General features: G+C 49.7%; 2 protein-coding genes across 6 annotated transcripts in view; one reads left to right on the top strand and one right to left on the bottom strand.

Moving 5' to 3' along the window:
- The window catches only part of LOC143427758 (kin of IRRE-like protein 1), a 98,571-nt gene that overhangs the window by 71,988 nt on the left and 4,192 nt on the right, over positions 1 to 22,391 (bottom strand). For 2 of the 5 annotated variants that reach the window (XM_076902218.1, XM_076902210.1), the window contains exon 1: positions 1,126 to 1,267. The exons of 1 other annotated variant lie outside the window; for it this stretch is intronic. In XM_076902218.1, coding sequence (XP_076758333.1) covers positions 1,126 to 1,246 — 121 coding nt within the window. In that variant the 5' untranslated portion in view covers positions 1,247 to 1,267. Of the gene's footprint in view, positions 1 to 1,125; positions 1,268 to 22,391 lie in introns of those variants that run through there. 2 more of the 5 variants (XM_076902195.1, XM_076902229.1) reach the window with 1 other exon arrangement.
- Positions 8,195 to 14,777, top strand: LOC143429703 (uncharacterized). The gene is made up of 17 exons (XM_076905436.1): positions 8,195 to 8,428; positions 8,869 to 8,997; positions 9,073 to 9,629; positions 9,711 to 9,858; positions 9,926 to 10,243; positions 10,357 to 10,727; positions 10,823 to 10,917; positions 11,014 to 11,091; positions 12,261 to 12,267; positions 12,343 to 12,556; positions 12,651 to 12,779; positions 12,895 to 13,082; positions 13,153 to 13,247; positions 13,319 to 13,583; positions 13,658 to 14,126; positions 14,206 to 14,576; positions 14,667 to 14,777. Exons 1-17 carry the CDS (start codon positions 8,221 to 8,223, stop codon positions 14,760 to 14,762), a joined length of 3,738 nt encoding a protein of 1,245 aa, XP_076761551.1. The 5' UTR covers positions 8,195 to 8,220; the 3' UTR covers positions 14,763 to 14,777.

Below are 22,391 nucleotides of genomic sequence, written 5' to 3' on the forward strand. Positions count from 1 at the left end.
AAGAGAACGGCCTCGTCGAGAGCCGTTTCGACTAATGGAATTCCGCAACACGGCCGCAATTAACCCTCAAAGCGCTAATGCCCGGTGGGGCATCGGGACTCGATTTCTATCCCGCTACGTCGACAATTCGAAACCGAAAGTTGCAAGTTGCACACGATATTCTACGATATTCTACGATATTCGCAGTGCACCGTTCGTTCTGCAATGTTTTCGCACGTAGGTGCCGTCTCGCGGAGCGACAACCAACGCCGAAGCGCTAATGGGGTTCGTTTTAACAAGGCAAACGTTACGATCGTCAAAGTGGGTAGGAGGAGTGGTACGCCGTCATGCTCGCAAATTAACTCGAGTCTGAGGACCGGTTGTTAGTCCGCTATTATGCTGGCAATTCGTACAGCCGGATGGATTTGCGACAGAACGTACGTCGTTCTCGACGAGTCCATTATTTACGGAGAGTCGAGAGACTATGCTTGGCACCACCCCCGTTTTAGTACTCGCGTTAAGCGACTTTGTCCGCGCTTATTCTCACGCCGCTCTTATTCTTCTCGTCCCTTTCGTTTCGTTTCGTTTCGTTTCGTATCGTGTATCGTCCGCCGTTCGTGTGCTTTTCGCTCGAGAGCCAGTTCGCGTTTCGGGCTCTCGTTTTCATAGATTTTTTCTTCTTCTTCTTCTTCTTCTTCTTCTTCTTCTTGCTCCTCCTCCTCCTCGTCCTCTCCGGCACCGGGGGAGGCTTTCGCTTTATCGCGTATTTACATACCTACATTCGACGAATCCCCTCGACGTTTCATAAAATTCAACGTGTTTGCAAGGGTCCCAGGACGCTTCGTCGACACTTTATACCTTTGAATTTCCACGACGAGGATTCTCCCCTTCGTCCTTCGCGGCTGGCTATTCCACTCGAGTACAGAGAGATTCGTTTCTTACTTTTCGACCGGGTGGTTTATCACCGCTCGTTTATACACAACCACCGCCTACCGCTAACTGTATCAAAGATTCAGTTTCGCATAGCACGTGAGAGAGAAAGAGAGAGAGAGAAGGCACGGAGATACGAAGAAGAATCGAGCGGCGTGGCTAGCGGGCTAATTGAGATGTCGGCCTCTAGAGAGCAGAACGAATAGCTTAGCTTACCCCACTTCCGTTTCTTCCCCTTCGAGGGATTCACCCTCGGGCGGAGCAGTGGCGCGCTTAAAGCGTAACGACGACGTCGCTTCGGAATTATTAATAGCGCCTTATCCCACGGGAGCTCCATTGTTGTCCGAGGTCTAGTCCCTCTCGGCGTTGTCGTCGTCGTCGTCGTCGTCGTCGTCGTCGTCGTCGTCGTCGTTGTCGTAGTCGAGTGACGAGTCGCTCGCCGCTCGCCAACAGTGTCGATAGCGCGAGGCGCTTATTATTCACGATGGATGCAACACCAAGTACGTATAGAGGTGGTAAACACTTGCGCGTCTCCGAGGGGAGCTCGCGCTTTATATCGTACCGACGAGTAATATTTGCTTTGAAATAATATACTCGCGTACGCGACGGTGACGGTGGCGGTGACGGTGGCGGTGACGGTGACGGCGAGGGCGACGACGCGCGATCGATAGTTTGGCGCTTTAAACGGTTTGAAATTTCGGCACGCCGCGGAAGGTAGGCGCAATTAACGCGACCGAGCACACACCTTTCACGACCGGCCGCCGCCGCGTTCGACGGTAAACTGGAGACCCGCTAAGCGAACTGTTGTAAACAACGGTAGCCAATCCGGTTTTGTTATCCGGTTATCGTACCTCGCTCGTTTCCAACTACACGCAGGTACGCGCTCGGCCGATCGATACGTCTATACTCGAGGGTCGAAATCGCCTGGTTGCTTTTCCTCTCGTTACGAGTTTCGGAACCCCCGTTAAGATTTCTCGCTCTCGGTGCTATCCACCGTGTATACGGTTACGCGTCGCGTCGCCTCGCGTCGCCTCGCGTCGCGAACGTGTTACAAGGGTGCGCAGTTGCCGTTGCATTGTGGAAACCCGGCACCCGGCCCGCGAGACACTGAGTTACGAGCCACGGAAGGGAGGTCGCGACCACTTCCGGTTGTAATGCAGTTTGCGCAACAATGGGAGCCACAATAGGGCAAGGAGGGTAGAGGGGATTGTTGGTACCGGGCCGCCGTAACCTCGCCTCTCCCTTCGGAGACGTTGCCCTTTGACCGAGGATCAAAGCGTCGCCCCCTCTCGAACGTCAACGTCCGATCCCGTCGCGTTATCTCCTGCCCGGCCTTGCTCCTTTAACCCGAGGGACCGATCCTCTCCTGTTTTGCCTGCAATCGTCGCGACCGACTCGCGAGGAAAAGAAAAAAAGAAGAAACAGGGGGTGGGGGGAGGGGGGGGGGGACAGGCGGGGAAAGCTTTCGTCGAAACTTTGCCAATTCGGCTATCACGGTGGTGGCGTTCGCCCGAAAAAAAGGCTCCCAAGTATGATCATTTGAATAGCCGTCCGAGTCCTCGATCGGAATTTCAAACGAGCTCTCCCCCTCTCCCGCCGTTGAAAGTATGCTCGATCAACGTACTTTTTTTTTTACCCAAACTTTGATCGTTGCTCGTTAACGACCTTATCAAGGACGCTTTTTACGTCGATACCGTTTCACTTACCGGCATCGGCGAAAAAGCTGGAACCACCGGTCGTTCTCTCGTATTTTCTAATACTCGCGACGCTGCGCAACTTCCGAGTGGAGTCAATGCCGAAGTAAACGCGGACCTCGGTCGACAGCGTGAAATTGAATTAATCCGGAATTAAGAAATGCGCCGCCGCGCGGCAGGATCGGAGCAAAAGAGGCGAAAGACGAGCAAGAATTTCCGAGACGAGATAGACTTCTCTCTCGCGAATGTTCTTCGGGAACTTTAAATAACGTTTGTAAACTCGGAGGAAAGTAATTTGTGTAAGAAAGCCGAATGGACGGTGGAATCGAGTTTTCCAATCCGAGAAATAATAGCAGGTTTTCGCGGACGATTATATTCCGCGGTCGAAGCGTCCATCGTTAGACGGCTAGTTTTCGATAATCGATTCGAAGAACCGAGTAGCGAACGAGTTTGAACGTTCAACAAGTTCGGGAGAAACGGTATCGAAAAATGAATCGACGGTTTTCCAGCGTTTCCACGGAGAAACGTTGACACGTGTTCTCTGAAAAGTCCGGGACACGGTCGAGTGCTCGGCTCGAACGGGCACGAACGGGCACGAACGGGCACGAACACAGCCACGGTACACTAGTTAATTAACTTGCCAACCCGTTAAATTGCTTTTTAATTAATAAAGCGTGAAAAGTTCTCTTCTTTCGTCAGAATAGCAGAGTAATTGTTCGTTCCGCTGGTTGGCCTGCGTCGATACCGTAGATTAGGCGATCAGACGGTTCGCAACGAGGGAAAACGAGGAGATAAGGTAACGCGTCGTATCTCGAGGAGGATCGCGTACTAAATGATCGAGAATGGAGTACGCGGCGGTGGACCGCGCAAAGTGTGTGCGAAAATGGAATTTCGCGAACGATTTCGCAACCAGCCTTTCGGAACAATAGCCGCCGTCTCTGTCGCGGCACGGTACGATATCGGGAACGGTCGATCTACGCGTTCACGTTTCCCCTCGAGCTCGGCTGCTCTTTTATCCCGCGCTAACGAAACAAATCGCATCAAGCAAGTAGTAGCTGGAGCGGATTCCGTCGAGGCTGACGCTAATGCGACGCGTGCATATACGACCCGTCTCTCGAATCGACTTCGATCGACAACACCGACACCATCGCGGCGTGCTAATTAAAACCGTGAATAATTGACCGTTCCCCGCTTTCCAATAACTAATTCCATCACCGGTGATAACGTCACGATTCATTTTATCGAAGCATAACGCGAATACTCGGGGAGATTTCTGCGTCCACACGTCGAATACGTGTACCGTGCAAACGACGCGGCACGGCTTTATCCGCGCTCCGATATTCCTGACACGCCGTCACGTTCTACCACGCCACGCCACGCGATTCCCCCTTTCCCCTCCCTATCGACTCGGCTGCTCGCGTTTGTTATTTCCATAAACTAATAATACCGGACCGTTTAACGGCCCGTCAACCGCGACTAAACTTTGCGCAAACCGCGCAAAATACGCGCGCCGTTTTCGGTATCGCGTATTCATCGAACCAACCAATATTTCATCGGCGTCTTCTTAACTCTCTCGCGGTTGCCGCTCTAGGAACGTTCGCAGTCGCCCCGGGGTTAATTTTCTCATCGAATTAGGAACCGCGAGCGACCCGAGCGACGCGACCGAGGATCCTGCCAGGGTCACGCAGGGAGGAGAACCACCGCTTTCTGATTAAACGAAACCTAGTTTCACCCGGGAAACCGATCTTTCACGCTTTCCACGTTTTCACAGACAATTGGCGAGGTTCTTTTCGCTTCCACCTACTCCGTAATAGTAATAATAATAGTAATAATAATAGTAATAATAATAGTAATAATAATAATAATAATAATAATAATAGTAATAATAATAATAATAATAAAAATAATAATCAGTGACGAGGTGCAACGTTCCCAGGTCTTTATTCGAGTCGCAGCTCGTTTGTACGATTACGTCCATCTCGTTAGCTCGGCAGGACGCGTCGCGTCCTCGTCGGCAATGGTAGCCGTCGTAATCGCCGGAAAGGTGAAAAAACCGCAAACCAAACAATTAATTGATTTATGGTAAAAGTAAAGGTAAATTAGCGAGCGTAGGTAAAGAAAGGGATTGATTTTTGGGGTGTTGTTGTTGTTGTTGTTGTTGTTGTCGTCGTCGAGAGAAGTTGGCTGGGCGAGACAGAGGCAAAACCGTCCGAATCGCGCATCGGTTAAGCCGAGAATGATTGCCTCTAATTTCTGGCGTGCACCAGGCCACCGCGCAAGAAACTTCCTAATGCTTTCAACATGTTCGCCGGTAGTCGGTTTTTGCGAGCCGCGTAGAAGCGTGGGAGTTGGTTCTCGCGTCCCCGATTAGAGCGTACCGAATCGAAAAGGTTACCCGGGTGCACGGGACTCTCGTCTCGCCAGACTTGGTTACCGTTCGATATTCATCACCGACTACGACAGATTCGAACGACGCATTATCAGCGATCACTCGTCCAACGAACGAAAGTTGTCGAGTTCGAAGGCACGATGCGACAAACTTGGAACAAGTCGAGCAATCTCTGGAACCGAATGGAGTTTCGGAGACTTAGCCGAGTGAAAAATTGCAGGAGCAACTTTCGCGATGCTCTCGGTTCCATTAAGCGGCTCAACAAGTCCTACGATTCCAGTAACCGTTTTCGCCCATGGACTTTGAATGGAGTCACGGAGCGAGAAAGTGAGTCCGCTAGGGAAGGAAAAGCGGTACACGGTACGGATCGGTAGAGGGAAAATTGTTTGTTCCCAACGGGGGAGATGGAAACACTCGTGGACTTACTCGTTCGATTCTCCTTATATTAACCAAACTCTACTTTTACCCGCTAATCGGCCCCTTCTGCGGGCCATTCATCTCCCACGACACCGATCGTTCCATTCTCTCCTTTCGTTTTCTTTTCCTTGTACTCTCGTCTACGAGAGAGAACTGATTCTATCGTTACCAGCCGTTATCGTTACCGATCGCGTATTCTTCGTTCGTTCGTTCGTTCGTTCGTTCGACTCGTCGCAACTCGAGTAGTCTAATTCGATTTATTTGGAGAAAACTTCTCCGCGGAGAGAGGTCCACTTTCGGAGGACGTGCCAGAAAACTCTCGCATTATCTCGTTCCTCGACGAGACGAGTACTACGCGCTTACACACGCTCTTCTTCTTCTTCTTCTCTCCTTCAACTGAAATCTAATTATCCATCTACCTGGTAGCTGGTACCGGAACCACGGATTTCGAAACCCCACCACCGCTATACAAGATACGTATCCACTTCCCACGCCCTTCGCTACGTTTTACCTTTATATTCTGTCCTCGTTTCAAACTCCAATTGGCTCCTCTCCAAATGATTATTCTTTTTACCCTTCTTCGCCCCGTAAAATAAATAGTCGACGGGTTTTAAAAGGCGGACGCGCGGAAGGAAATCCACCGTTCGAAAGCACTCGAACAGATAATTACCGGAGGAGGTTCGGGACGCGCGTTTCGAACGGAAATGACGATCGAACTACGAATCGGGGCTACCGTTTTCCCATCTGCGCGACGAAACGAACGTTTGCCGTTGCCCCGTGCAGTAAATTGAAAGCGCTCAACGAACCGCGACGTTTGCCAATAACGCCTTCGCGACGCGTCAATCCCGTTTATCCCTTTGAAAAGTTCGAACTCGCGTTCCGTATCCACGTGGATCTCTCTCCCTCCCTCGGACGTCGCCCCCCGTGAGAACACCAGCTGTGTTGCGAAACGCTGTAAGCGTTACCATTTGAATCTACGAATCTACGTTCAGACTCCTCGGATTCTAGCCGGGAAGGATAATATTTATTCGCACCGCCTTCTTTCTTACCGAATAGCGCGTCTATTGTACGATATTGTGTAACGCGGACACGAATTGTTTCCAAGAAAACTGTCATTCGGACAACGGATCCGAGAGTATAATTGATCGTCGGTTTATCCGCGCGAGCTTGATTAAACGTCTCGTCGTCGTTCGACGTCGCGAGTTTACGTAATCCCCGCGTTTAAATGAAATACGATGATGTTACGCACCGAATGGTAGATCGGGCGTAATATTCGCAGCTTCGATTTATGTACAAGCGATTAAACTGTTCGCCGATTAGATCGCGATGCGCGGCTTCATCGGAAGAGGAGGCGCGATGATTATCGGTCGAATGGAAACGCAAAATCATACGGTATCGATTCCCGGGAACAGAGCGCGCGTGGTTGTTTGTCGAACAAGCAATCCGTAGAAAAAACACAATGGGGGACGAACGTATCCCCTGTTCGACAAAACGGGAATACCTTGCGCAAATACGTTCGCGTCATCGATCCGCTAGCAGTCATCGAGTAAAATACGCGCGGTGGTGACCAGCGGAAAAATGAAAACGACCATTTTTTCCGATGAATTGCATTTTTTTCCTAATCGGTCACCTATTTTCGTCGCTTATCGCTTACCATCCCGAGGGCCGCGACGAATCGCGAATTATTCCATCCGCGAACGTCATATCGCACCAAGGCGAACGAATGGACTTGGATCCTAGTTGATCATTTATTTCGCCAATTACCGCTCCCGTGGTTATTCGAATGTAACCACGAGTTTCTGCGTCCGTCCGATGGTGCCGCGCCCCGGTTAAGCGGAACTTTCCAACTCTATCCACACGCGATCCATTATTATTACCTTATTACGCACGGGGGTCCATCGGGATGTACGATCGAAGCGATAAAAAAGTCAAATATCCTCGGAGGGATGCGATTCGCGTGCACCGCGCGCGGATCGCGCGACGTGGAAAAGGATAACGTTGCGATAGGGTGGGAGATGAATTATAAAGAGAGACGTTCTACGGTGAGAGGTGCAGGTTCCGCGGGTTCACAGTCACACTTTGTCCGCACACGGATACGGATACGAATACGGATATTTCCTCCTGGTGTTCTCTCGTTCGCGATTAAGGGAAATATAGGTTCGAGGAAGGTGCGACCGAACGGCAATTAAAAAGTGAAGGTGATTGTTCGCGGCGGGCCTACTTACTACTACTCTTTGTTGCCCGATTTCCGTCGCGGAATATTCCTCTATCGGAGGAACGGTAAACAATGAAATTACAGTTATACGTTGCGCTTTACGACGCGTGCGGTCGATAAAATATAATCAAGTCACTTTGCAACGCGTTAAACAAACGTACTTTAATAATTATCATTCTTCGTCGTACTATTTTTCCAGCTTTTCGTTCGGTCGAATATTCATTTGGTCGGTGATGGTGCTGCTACCGGGGAAATGTCACCGCCATGTTAATTAGAGGTAAATTAATTAACGCCGAAGGGTTGTCAGATCGCGCATCGATTCTCTCTTCTCCCGATAATTAAGCCGAATATTTATTTCGTTTACTCTTTAATTCCCTCGTTATATTCGACGAAGTGGTTACGTAAAACGTAGACGACCGATAACAATAAGCGAAACGATAACCGGAGCGATATAAAAAAGCACGACGCGTCGTACGGGCAGGTATACCGAAACGGGGTCACCAATCGAGCGTCCAACTACTACTACTACTTCTTCTTCTTCTTCTTCCTCGTTTTCCAATTACCTTCGAATTTGTATCGAACCGCAGTAGCGCGGAATGTCGTACAACGTATCGGTCTCGCCGGCCTGTCCCGCACCGTACCTCGGGCCAAGCCTCGCGGCCGTCTGTCACGGATCTCAGTTCCTCACCTTCATGACCCTGTTGGACACGTTCATCCGGTCCAAGAACGAAATCTCTCAACTGTGCGAACGAGTGAAACCCGTGGACCCGCCGGAACGGCATTACGACTTTATCGTCGTCGGTGGTGAGTAGAGTACCCATCGCGCGATACGATATTCCATTCGTAATAATCGCGAGCCTGACGATTTATTTCGATCGTCGATTACGCATCGACTCTATCGCAACCCTGTCCCGGTTACGCAACCGAGCCGTGTCGAGCGTTTTTCTCCTTACGGAACGCAACCGGTGTTCTCGCCTGGCGGACTCGCGCGGCTGCTGTTACGCCTTCCCGGGAAATTAGATCGAGGAAAAACTCGGCTATTTCTTCTCCTAACGATATCCGATTTCGTAAAATTTTCATGCCTCTCACCGTGCGATCGAAATATTTCGAACGCGCACGAGCGGAACGAGCAAAGTTTCCGCGAGAAAACTCAAAGTTCGCACGCGTCGTTGATCCGTGTCAATTAGGTCGGAAACGAGAAGGATACGCAAATCTTGACGTTCAAATCTCGCGTTTACGAACAGGTGGTACGGCCGGTTCCGTGGCCGCTGCGAGACTCAGCGAAATCGCGGAATGGAAAGTCCTTCTACTCGAGGCTGGACCGGACGAACCGCCCGGTGCCGACGTTCCGAGTATGGTCGCCATGTTCCTAGGTGAGCGGTTTCCCCTTCGATGCTCGCGTTACACCGCGAGCGGTGAAAATAACTCTCCGCTCGGTGTTTGAACAGGGACCGTGATCGATTGGCAGTATCGGACCGTGAACGAGACGAACGCCTGCCTGGCCAGCGGTGGCTCGTGCAGTTGGCCGCGAGGTAAGAATCTGGGCGGCACCTCGGTCCACAACGGTATGATGTACACGCGCGGCCATCCCAAGGACTACGAGAACTGGGTCGCGATGGGCAACAAGGGATGGTCTTGGGAAGAGGTGTTGCCGTATTTCATGTGCTCGGAGAACAACACGGAGATCGATCGAGTCGGTCGGAAGTATCATTCGACCGGCGGACTGCTCAACGTCGAAAGGTTCTCGTGGAGACCCAACGTCACGGACGACATCCTCGCAGCGGCCGCCGAGCTCGGATACCCGTTGACCGAAGACCTCAACGGGGATCGGTTCCTCGGGTTCACGGTCGCTCAAACGATGAGCAAGAACGGAGTTCGAGCGAGCAGCGCGGCCGCTTTTCTACGCCCGTTCCGCGACAGACCGAACCTTCGAATCGCTTTGAACGCCACCGTCACCAGAGTGATCGTCGAGAACGCGAAAGCTGTCGGCGTTGAATACGTTCAGGTCGGTAGAGCGCGCGCGCGAGAGAGAGAGAGAGAGAGGGATCGCGTTTCTATATTTACCATTCCGTAAATCGTTACGCAGGACGGGCAAGTACGGGTAGCGCGCGCCTCGCGCGAAGTGATCGTCTCTGGCGGCGCGGTCAACTCTCCTCAAATCTTGTTACTCTCTGGAATCGGGCCGAGGGAGCATCTAGAGGCCGTGAACGTGACCGTCGTTAAACATCTACCGGGTAAGGAATGTTGCTCGAGAGAGTGAGAGAGAACCGTAATCACCGCCGCTTCTCAACCGCGTTCTAGGCGTAGGTGAGAATTTACATAATCACGTCTCGTACACGTTGTCCTGGGATATAAACGAGCCAAACGAATACGAACTGAACTGGGCAGCGGCGTTGGAGTACGTCGCGTTCCAAAAAGGACCGATGACGTCGACCGGTTTGGCTCAATTAACCGGAATCGTACCCTCGATCTACGCCAGTCCCGATCATCCGGATATCCAGATATTCTTCGGCGGTTACCAAGCCTCCTGCGCTACCACCGGAGAGGTGGGAGCCCTGATGAGCAACGGACGTCGCAGCATAAGCATGTCACCGACGAACGTTCAACCGCGCAGCCGAGGTAACGATAGAGAACCTAACCCAACGTAACGGTTTTTTTTCTTTTTTTCTTTTTTCTTTTTTCTTTTTCAATTGAACATTTTCAACGTTTTCTCTCGGTCACGTGGCGCGCAGGAACCGTTCGATTGGCCAGCAACGACCCACTCGCCAAGCCCGTAATCCATGCGAATTATCTGAGCGATCCGATAGACACGGCCATCCTCGTAGACGGAATTCGGATAGCCTCGTCGTTGGCCAATAGCACCGCGTTGGCGAAATACAACATCACGCTTAGCAACCCTCCCCTCGCAGCTTGTTCCCGGTATCCGTTTAGAAGCGACGATTACTGGAGCTGCGCCGTGCGTCAAGACACCGGCCCCGAGAACCATCAAGCGGGCTCCTGCAAAATGGGTCCGTCCACCGACCCGATGGCCGTGGTAGATCCTCGATTAAGGGTACACGGCATCGGAGGGTTACGAGTCGCCGACACCTCCATCATGCCTCAGGTATTCTCGTTATCTTTCGTTATCTTCGTTCGTTACTACACTATTTGTTTATCTCACTTCGTTTATCTCACTTGTTATTTATTTACGATCGAAAGGTGGTATCCAGTAATACCGGTGCTCCAGCGATCATGATCGGCGAGAGGGTAGCCGCGTTCGTCAAGTCCGATTGGGGCGTTCCGGCGACGCAATGGTACGGGCATCATCATCCTCGTTCCAACGTATGGAAAATCTCAGCTCGACGGCAATGATGCTGACAGAGTCACTAGAAATTTCCCATATTTCGTAGTTCCCGTGCCACGATCGACAACTCGCTGGATCTGTTGCTTTGGGGAATCAAATACATCGACTGGGACCAGGATGTCTGGTAGTCGTCGCGATCCTCGATCGATCTAGTCCATGATTCAGCGGCGATGTAACGTCACCAAAGAGACCGCTCCGGAGAACAACCATCCTACATCTTTGTCGCTGTTACCACCACTATTATTATTATTATTATTATTATTATTATTTTTCTACTTACTTTCCATCTACTTTTGTTAGAAATTTATCGAATAAATGTAAACGAGGTAAACGGAACCGCTGCCTCCGCTGCGACGTTACGCGAATCACGAGCATTCTCGAAGACTGCCTCGTCTGTCGACTGGCTCTGTGCGCCGGCGGCCGCGGTCCGTTTTCCGCGAAGTAGAGAAACGGCTCCTTCTCCTTCGCAGCGAATACACTTTATATTATATTTTTTTATTACAATTCTCCAAAAAAATTGTTACAATAAATGTCGTTTCAGTTTAGACTTTTTATCTCGATTCACCTTTCTTCACCTTTGTTCGCGTTTATTACGTTCACTTTTCTTGGTGGTAGTAAAATTCGATCCGATGAAAATGAACTCCTTCCAACGGAATCTTTTTCAAAGAATAGAAAAGTATCGTCGAGCGCTGTACGCGTTCAACTGAAATCTTGTTACGCCCCGTGTAGCAATAGAGGAGAAGGCAAAGTCAGTGCGTCGAAGAGATATTGTCGCGTTTCAAAGACATATCGCGCTTTGTTACAAGTTTACGAGCAACGGGAACGTATCATCGAACATAAAAGTAAAAGTAAAAGTGTAAAAGATAAGACGCGCGCAAAGTATCGTTATCGCAAAGTTCGCAGGATCCTGGTCGCATCGTAGGCGTGTTTGGAAATAGGAATATATTATGATAGATATGGTAAATGTTTCTACGTAAAAAAGAATAATAGATAAAGATAAGAACGATCGTTTTAGTTGGGTTAATGGAGACTGGATTCTCGTCGAGGCGGGTACACGCGAATAATGAATTTGGATAATTTCTACCAAACACCATTCATCATCGATAAGACGAAACAGCGAGATAACGGTGGGCCGGTATGATAATTTACAAGTATGATTGCGTTACCGATAAACGCACGTGTTATTTTCGCACTGATCGGTTGGAAAATGGTACGGGTATAAAAGGAAGTAGCGGTAATCGTTCGATGTCCAATCGAGGAGCTTCGCTGTTAGAGACGACTGTTGGAGAGCAGCGATATGGTACGTTTCTTATATATATCAGATATTATATATATCAGAGGAAAGGTTAGATTAGTATTTTCTACCCCGTTGTAGAATTGTCCGTACGAGATACTGCCGGAAGCGCAATGCGCCACTCCCTTCGTAGGAGGACCTCAGCTTACGGACGTTTGCTCGGCGAGTATGGGGACGTTGTTTCTCACGCTGGTGAACAGTCTGTTCCTGTCGAGTCCGCGAATCGGCGATCCTTGCGGCCGCGTTAAACCGATCCCGGTCCCCGCGGATAGTTACGATTTTATCGTCGTCGGTTGTAAGTAAAAGTCTCTCGACTTAGACTCGCTAGAGACTCGATAGAGTGTATACGTCCCTCCGATTTCGTACTCTGTATTTCGTGTTGTACGCAGCCGGAGCTGGTGGAGCGGTAGTGGCCGGAAGACTGTCCGAAATTCAAGATTGGAAGATCCTGTTGGTCGAGGCTGGTCCCGACAAACCAGCCGGTTCCGAGGTACCCAGTAATCTACAACTTTACCTCGGTAAACGACTTGTTTCGTAAAAGAGAGAGAGAAAAAAAAAGAAAAAAAAAAACAGAAAAAGGTAGAAAGAGTCTAATCTCTTTATAATCGCAGAATCTATTATTTATTCCGACAGGCGGTGAGTTGGATTGGAAGTATCACACGACGAACGAGTCGTACGCCTGTTTGAGCAGCAACGGGAGCTGTTACTGGCCCCGAGGTAGGAATCTCGGAGGGACTACGGTTCACCACGGTATGGCGTATCACAGAGGTTATCCGCAAAACTACGACAACTGGGGAATCGAAGGATGGCGTTGGGTGGACGTACGTATCGAGGAACGAAACGGTGAAACGAAGGAATTCTCTCTTCGAACGATCGATTCTCTTTTCCCAGGTATTACCGTACTACTTGAAGTCGGAGGATAACAGGGAAATCGATAGAGTCGGCGACGATCTCCATGCCACCGGCGGACCCAACACCGTCGAAAGGTTCGCCCACTCGCGATTTCGTTCTTCTACGATACTTAACCGGCGCGTAACGATTTCTCCTTTCCGAACAGATTACCGTATCAACCTCCTTTCACTCAGTATATCATGAAAGCGGCGGAGGAAGCAGGATACGGGACTATCGAGGACCTAGCCGGTAGCACTCACCCTGGGTTCACGGTTGCTCAAACGATCAGCAGTAATGGCGTCAGACTTAGCAGCGACGATGCATTCGTCACACCAGTCGCGCATCGTAAGAATCTTGACGTAGTTGTAAACGCGATCGTGACCAAAGTGCGGATGGCCGGGAAACGTGCGAAAGGCATCGAACTGTTGATGGTACGAGACCTGTTCTATTTATTATTTCTACTCGTTCTTTCCTCCATCGTTCTCTTTTTCCATATCCGCCGCAGAATGGCAAGAAACGCATCGTACATGCGAAACGGGAGGTGATTCTGTCCGCGGGCACGATAAATACACCACAGCTGTTGATGCTGTCCGGAATCGGTCCTCGAGAACATCTGAAATCGTTGAAAATCCAGGTGGTACAGGATCTTCCGGGTGTCGGTGAAAATCTTCACAATCACCAATCGTACGGCATGGACTTCTCCACGAGCGAGAAACGCCAGGATATGTTCAACCCGAGCAACGTGGATCAGTACCTGCACAACCAAACCGGGCCGCTCGCAGCCACCGGATTGGCTCAAGTAACCGGAATGATCGCGTCGAATCTGACCACTCCCGATTTTCCGGACATTCAGATATTCTTCGCCGGCTACCAAGCTGTTTGCCAGCCGAAGCTGAACATTCCAGATTTGTCGTCGTCCGGCCCGAATATGACCGTCAGGTTCTCGTCCGTGAACGTGCAACCAACCAGCCGAGGTTCATACCTACTTATTGGTATTCGTAGCTTTCCATTCGTTTCGAATGCTGATCGAACAAACGAATAACTTGGTTATAGGTCGCATCACCTTGAAGAGCAACGATCCCCTGGATCATCCGGTTATCTGGAGCAACGACATAGCGACCGAACACGACGTCAGCGTGATAATTCAAGGATTGCACGCGATCATGAAATTAGCTGAAACTTCGACTATGCAAAAGATAGGCTTGAAGTTAAATCATGCGATCGTACCCCAGTGTTCCGAGTTCGAGCCAGCTAGCGACGAGTATTGGAGATGCGCGATACGTTGGGACACGAGACCGGAAAATCATCAAACCGGCACAGCTAAGATCGGTCTGGCTTCCGATCCGATGGCGGTGGTCGACACGCGACTGAGAGTGCACGGTGTCCAAGGATTGAGAGTAGCCGATGCATCCGTATTGCCCACGGTATTGTTGTCAAAGCCCTTCTTCCCTATATTCCGCCGTCTTCGTCTCGGATTCTTTTCGCTTGAGCGCTTTGTCTCGTTTGTTCGACAGGTGGTAGCCGGCAATCCGGTCGCCTCGTACAACATGGTCGGAGAAAGAGCAGCCGACTTCATCAAAGAAGAGTGGGGAGTGCTGTCCGCGCGATAGGACTATGCGTACATCTGGCCGAACCCCTCGGATATTATACGCCTCGAGTTGTATCGTTTTCAAGATTAAAATTCGCACAGAGTAATATGCGCGGAGTAATTATTCATTGATCCAAGTTACCAACCGATCCCGACAGAAGATACAATTCAAAGCTGAAAGTTCTATCTTAATATAAAAAGAAGGAACGCGAATCAGCCCGAGCCGAGTCTGGAGAACGGTGGTGGTTGGTTATATGCATACACAGAAGCATGGAGAAGTGCACTTGACCCATTTACAGAATCGCAACCCCGCGCACCTCTCTCTCTCTCTCTCTCTCTCTCTCTCTACCTTCCGCATTTCTACCGGAAGAATATGAGATTCGCGCAGCACGAGAGCAACTATTTTCGATCATTTCTTTAACGATCGTCTTTTTTGACGCGTCGTCGAGCATCGCAAAGGAGAAACGTCGTTATTGTTTGGATAAAAATTCCAACTCCTTCGAGCATCCTTAATCTTCCTTCTTCCTTGTTGATCGGTCCACGATCGATCCCCGTTTCCCGTTGAAACGCACGCGCGGTTTAATGCCACCTACCGATTTAATCGAATCGGAACGCGCGAATCGAGAGTGGTTCGAGTGCAAACTACACGCTCCACGGTGGTTTCGTCCAATTTGCCATAAATTTACCGGCCGCATTTAATTACCTACGCGTACGTTAAATCCTTTGCCGATCTATCGAACGCGAGCTCCTCCAAGCGATGAAAAGAATTTCACCGTTTATTAATATTCTATGATCGGTGAATCGGTGAATCGTAAAATTTCAAACGTTCCTTTATTACCTATTACATATTTCCCGGAGATTAAATTCGATCTTCGATGTTCACCGGACATTTCTCGGACCGTTTGCCAGCGAATTAAACAGCGAACGGATCACAGATGATGACGTAAACAAATGATAAATAAAACATTGAACATTTCTCAGACGCGCGTACACCATCCGCAACCTCGTCGTCGTCGGCGTCGGCGTAACGACTGCTTTGAATTTCATGAGGGTGCGAATGAATTCATGGTGGGATGGCGCGCGCGATTTGCCTCTAGAGGCTCGTCGTCGAGCAGCCAAACTTCTCTAGTCGTAATCGGCTACGAGACGTATGTTGCAGGTGTAATTCGAAAAGAAAAAAAAAAAAAAAGAAGAAAGAAAAAAAGGAAACGAAAGCTTGGAAAGTGGAGAAATTGTAGGGGGGAGCGGTCCAGTGTTGCGACGTGACGCTTGGCGGTAATCCGTAATGCGCTTTGTTCCGTCTACGTTAGTCTATGTAGAGGAGGTGTATCGTAGCTGCGCCGCCGCGAAGGGACCGGTACGTTTGTTTACCTGGGGCTTTTCGATGGATCGAGGGTGCGCGATCGAGCGACGCCGCGCGGCCATTCTAAAGAATGGCCAGCGAGCTTCGTTACTCTCGCGGCGAACAGAAGCAACCGTTACAAAAGGCAACGGTATCGAAAGAAGAAGCGCGAGCGACTCGAGAATAAGCGATCGAATAATCCTACTTTTCACCGGATGCGAACAGGGCTTTTCTTTCCTTTCCTTTCGCTCTTTTTTTCTTTATTTCACCGCGGGATTTACGCCCGCAGCTTTATTTATTCACGGTTTAATTACCGTCCCGAGCCTCCCGTCTGGGTCCGGGCACGTGGATACACTCCGAAACGAGAAACTTCACGGTGCCAAGGAGATTAATGGAGTTGGTTAGCGTTCTTCGCTCCAGCCAGCGCGACGCGTGAGAAATTTCCGTCGTGTACACGCGTACAGCTCTTCCAGCTAGCTACGCGTACACCTAGCTACTATTTAAAACCGGTGAAAAAAAGGAAAAGAGAGAAGGCGGAGAGGGAGGGAACGATAAAAAGTAACAGGGACGAGTACTAATTGTCGTTATTCATCGGGAGCCCGGTGTTTCCTACGTTGTCTCGGAACGACGTTGGCCAGGGCTTTTCAGCTGGGCTCTCCTTTGTTCCAGAAACAAACGGTCGACCCGTGAAATACTTGACTCCGTTTCGTATCCCTCTTTACGACCCCGATTTCAACGACTTCGTACGGGTCTCGGTTTGAGAAATTCTTACAACAATTTTTACCCTCAAATTCCCTCGAAACCCATTCCAGCGGAAGAACGCACCGTTCCGAGCGTAACGCGATATTAATAGAGAGAGAGAGAGAGATTTGCGCTCGAACGCGGCAATTGCTCGCTTCCTGTCCCATCGTCGCGCCGAAAAACCGGTCGACGACAGGATCGTAAGAGAGGGAAGGTCGGCCGCAGGTGCATCTACGCGAAACCGAAACCGAAACGGAAGCGGAAACGGAAAGGGAAACGGAAACGGAAACGGAACCGGACACGGCGGAAACAGGGTGGAAAGGGTTGGTAACGGTGGCGCAGGGGATGGACGGAACCGTGACGCACAACTCCCCCCCGTTCCGTTGTTTTTCCGATTTACCAAGCGAGGCAATATTTTCACCTTCTCCCCGCGATCATCCTACCAGTTGGGCTTGCCTTACCGATGATTACGAATTTTTTCTCGGTTTACGCCCTTCGTTCCGGTTGATAGATTACCGAATCGACAGGATTTTGCTCGGGATTTGACAGCAGCGACCGCGATAACGCGGCGTTAAACCTCCCGACGGCCAATCACGCGTTCCATATACGATTTTTGATTTATGACGGCAGAGAAAAGCTGTAATCAACGCGTTGGGAAATTTTTTAGCCTCGATCCGGTTTCGCGAGTGCGCGACGATCGTTATCGTTGTTATTATTATCAATTGAAACGCGTTCCGAGATCGGTATCGGCATAATTACGGCCGATAATGACTCGTAGGTTAATTGGCCACTGTGCAAATCGATTTTCGATAATCCGTCAAAGAGGGACCACCGCTCGGGGGTTTATCGTCGCGTCCCGGATGATACGCGTCTACGTGCTACTCGGGAATGCCTGCAATTAGATCGGTCTCGAACTTTTCATCCGGAAACTTTCCCATAGCACCTCCGAGACATTTATACGCGATCCAAACGATGAATGGTAAGGACCAGAGACTCGTCCGATTACGGAAACCTGAATCGCGTCGTAACATTCGTTCTCGCTCTATTATCGTACGTATTATGCCGGCTTTGCGCGCTTTCTTTCCCCTCGAGACACTACGCAACCGTTAATTCCCGCTCTTTTCTTCCTTTTCGCTAAAGTCTCCCACTCAACGACAACTCTCGTAAATCGAACCAAAGAATAACGAAAGTTGCGCATATTATCGGAAAATATCGCTCGATACATCGTTGGTGGTGGTGTGTCGTTATTAGAAAACTCGCGGGTCTAATTCCGTCCTTCTAAAAAGCAATTAATCTCTCGAGTTAATGTCGCGTGAAATTTTTCAAAAATCTACCGGTTATAAATGGAAATGCTCGCGGGACGGATGAGCGATTAATAACGGGACGCGGGTTCGATGCAAAAGGAAAACAAGAGATAAGCACACGGGGGCGCACAGAAATGGAGGGTAAACTTGAATCGTACATCAACGTCGAGCTTAATATACTTCTGCATCCAGCGATGCCACCGCGAGAATGGATAAATATAACGTATGTACCTACGAATCAATTAGCGGTGTTGTTTACAACTTCCTCCTACGGTTTCCCCCTATATTTTTAACCCCGCCCGTCTCTCTATTAATTTACGCGCGCGAAAGAAAGGCATCGATCGCAATTGCTATCGCGTTTATCGCGAAATGCAAATTATACCCGGACGGGTATAATAAGCGCGAAAACAACCGGTACGCGCAAAACTCGAGATTAATATCCTCCTCGTAATTCGTTGGTCAAATATTTATTTCGCGTTTAATTAATCGTTCGATTTTAATGGCCCGGCCGTATAATTGCCCGGCCGTCTGCTCGTTCCAAATATCATATTATAATAGACCGAACGAACAAAGAAACGAATATCCGAATCCATCGATCAGCCCGTTCTCCAACTAACTCTCTCTCTCTCTCTCTCTCTCTCTCTCTCTCTCTCTCTCTCTCTCTCTCGAAGAGATCTCCGAGAGATCTCGAAGAAATCTCGGGGTATACGTATCTCTCCCTCGTGGAATACGGCTACGTTTCGCCAGCCCCGCCGGTCCGTGTAGTCACGCTAGCACACTACTAATTGCATGTCCGACCAAAGTATATCACTACTACTGCCAGCCCTTACCGCGCCGCACCGTCTCGTCTCTCTCTCTCTCTCTCTCTCTCTTAGCCCAAGCTTAAACAATCGATTAATTACCACTCGAGTAAACGCCGCGTGGCGGTATTTTCTTTTTACTTACATTTCTCTTTTTTTTTCTTCGGCCTTTCGGGGTTTGCGCTTTGGCGGGGAAGCAGCGAAAATACAGATCGGGCAGGACAGCATTAATCGGACGGGAGCAGAATATTTATGTAAAGTCTCGTTTCCCTGAACGGACTGCGGACGTATAATCGGATAAGCTGTCGAGGGGCAGTTTACACGGGATATTTACGAGCTCGCGAACACGCGTACGCCGCGTCGGGGCGTCATCGAGCGAAAAACCCATCGCGACTAACGAGCCGCGCTCAAATTTCAAATAACTCTGTCATCGATCTGCCGGCTCTCGATTCGCCCGAGGGTAAATCGTACGAGCATTTGTCAGGATTCTCCGCGACAGCCGTTCCTCCTAATTTATCCCCGACCGATCTTGCTCCGCGTAAATATTACGGCCATTTTCTTTCGCAAACAGGATTTCGTTACCGAGTTGTTGCCGCGTAGTTACCGGCCTCCCTTTAAACGAAGATTAAACTCTTAGTTTGCGGATAATAACGATTATGCTAGATGCGTATCAGACTCGGTCCATTTAACGCGCGAGTTCCGAACCAGAAACAAGTCTCTGGGAGTTTAAATTTGATACTCCTCTAATTAGCGTCCAGCCCGATGAGAGAATATGTACGTAGTACCGCTACTCGGTGGCACGTACACCGGGAGTCGGAACTAAAGCGCCAGGTTAAACAGAATTCTCTCTCGTACTACCCCATCCTCCCATAATTGAGCTTTATCACCTCTATTTCGAGTAGTTGCTCCCATCTAATTTTACGCTCCTCTTCTTCGACTTCCCCCGTTATTTTTTATCATTTACTCGATCCTTCGAGATAAGCCGGGAATACCACCGGGTGATGTAACGATGGATATACAACGGATACGCTCGGCTATTAGCAAGTGAAATACCGAGAATAGAAAGTGGAAGGCATGCGAACGAAGATTCTTCGACTCGGTTAACCGAGCGATCCGTTCGTGGTGAAGAATATACGCCGACGGGTGTCGGTGACGGACTTTGACGGAACTCGCGGCTTTTTCTTCGTCGATGCGCGCGGTTCCCCATCGAACGACGCGAAAAAACGGGATCGTTCGATCTCCGGCGTTTCCTCGGGCAAAACGATCGCACCGCGTCGGCTGAGTCGGCTGAGTCGGCGAAATATATTTCACGGCGATCCGAGCGACACGGTTCTTTTTCTCCCGGCACTTTTCGCTTTCTTCGTTTCCGGCATCCGGCACGTAATATCTGTATATACGTATACACCCGAGGACAATGTAATTGCCCTGTTAACAGGGTGCTTGAACAAAATTAACCTTTATCGCCCGGACTTTTAATCCGTTCGCCGGGGCTTTAAACGGGCTCGAGTGGTAATCGACGAAAGGATTGTTTAGGATAATCACCCGGGTGGAAAGTGTTTGGATGGCCGCTCGAAACCGAGCGACGACATAAGGCGACGATCCACAATTATCGTAACTGAGAGTAACGATTCGGTCGGGGGCAATAAGTCGATCAGCCGATATATCGATTCGGAACGGATCAACGAGCTACTCGAGTCGAGGATAACGCGCCTAGGTACATAATATCCGAGGGAAAAATGGCTCGCGCACCAAGTTTCGTCCTATCTGTCAGTGGCAGGCGGAGCGAACCCCGTAGGAGACGAGGAAAATCGCCGCTTAAACATGACGCCCGCATCCCGAGTCGAACTGCGAGCTGCTCGACGAAACCACCGACGCACACCCTCGCGGTCCCTCGAACCAGTTCGATAATATTGGATATGGCATCACCGTACTCGCCCGTCCGCGTAACCACCGACTCTCTCCGAAACCTCCGGTCGACCAATATGCGGCTAAAGTTATGTGGTGTCTGTCGCCTTATCCCTCCTCCCAGCACGCCTCTCTGTCGAGAAGACGCCGAGTTCTCGAGTTTCTTAACTTTTCCTTCCTTCCTTCCTTCCTTCCTTCCTTCCTTCCTTCCTTCCTTCCTTCCTTCCTTCCTTCCTTCCTACCCTTCCTTCCTACCTACCCTTCCCACCTTCCTTCCTACCGTTTGCCTATAAAATCGGTTCTCTTGCCGACGAGAACTTAATATCTCCGGGCATGCCTCCTCTGAATTTTATCAATGAATCCGCGATCGTTCGATCCCGCTATCCCGTAAATTGCCAATAACTCTTCTGTACAGGAGTACGCTAGGAAAAGTGTACGTAGTCATGTTTCGCGGCCTCGTTGCCCCGACTACTTTCACAACTAATTTGCCAACGGGTCCGGGGACAAGGAGAACATTTCTTCTATTCAATTCGGACTTCGAATGTTGGACGGCAACGCCCACTTCTAGCGCCACTCGTCGGCATAAAAGCCACTACTACATTTTTCTATTATCACGGTTGAAAGTGTTTTTCCTTTCCCCGACGAGATTTTTCAACCTGCCGCCATCGTATTCGCCAGGTATTATCCGACCATTATAAAAATATAATACGGTCGATGGTCGATATAATCGAACGCAACTTCCCGGTTTGCATAGCCGACGTTATTGCCGGGATAATTATCCACGCTGTCTTCTTTTTCCGCTTTACGATCAGCCCGCGTAAAGGGAGCTGACCGGGTGCTTTTACCACCTCAGGGGACGCGTCGCAGGGGACGTTGTTCGTTCGGGCAATAAAAAAGCGCACACGCGATCCCACATTAACAACTTGGCTGGTTGGGGAGGAATAAAAAAAAAAAAGAGAAAAAAAGAAAAAAAAAAGAAAGAAGGAAAATAATAAAGGACGATTCGAACGCCGGTGGACACGGTGGCGTAAAAACGCTAACCTCCACATCCATCTGTACAAGGTATCACGTATTTACATCCACGTATGCGACATTTCCATTTTCCGTTCCAACGATACTCTCCGTCTCTGCAGCGTCCCAATTGTGTAACGGCGGTGATTTAATAAGCACGCGCGGTTGATACCATTAGAGAAAGAATGTATATCGTTTTCGATCGAATCTAGTTGGTAACCACATGTGAAAAAGCAATAAATTATACGGTATCGTTAATTTCGTAAATTTCGAACCCATCGAATATCAGTCTCGAACAACGAACGACAAACAAAAGTTGTTAAAGGTTTCCGTCCTTGGTACCCCTTACGCTCGGACACTTTGGCGAAGCCTGGATCGGACACTTCTGTCGATAGCCCGGTGGCAACTTTGGCCCCTCTGCTTACCTATATATTGTATATAATACGTAGACATCGTTAAACTGGACTCTCCGGCATTCTTCCTACCTTCCCATCGGGTTGATATCCCGATCCTCTACGATAAACCCTCGCCCCTCGTTGATTGAAATC

This window comes from Xylocopa sonorina, chromosome 1, assembly GCF_050948175.1.
Source record: "Xylocopa sonorina isolate GNS202 chromosome 1, iyXylSono1_principal, whole genome shotgun sequence".
NCBI lineage: Eukaryota > Metazoa > Arthropoda > Insecta > Hymenoptera > Apidae > Xylocopa > Xylocopa sonorina.

Coding starts and splice junctions, on each gene's coding strand:
- LOC143429703 (XM_076905436.1), top strand. CDS start 8,221: ATGTCGTACAACGTATCGGTCTCGCCGGCCTGTCCCGCACCGTACCTC. Junction 12,557..12,650: donor CGATTTTATCGTCGTCGGTT/GTAAGTAAAAGT, acceptor TGTTGTACGCAG/CCGGAGCTGGTGGAGCGGTA. Junction 13,584..13,657: donor AAGGCATCGAACTGTTGATG/GTACGAGACCTG, acceptor TATCCGCCGCAG/AATGGCAAGAAACGCATCGT.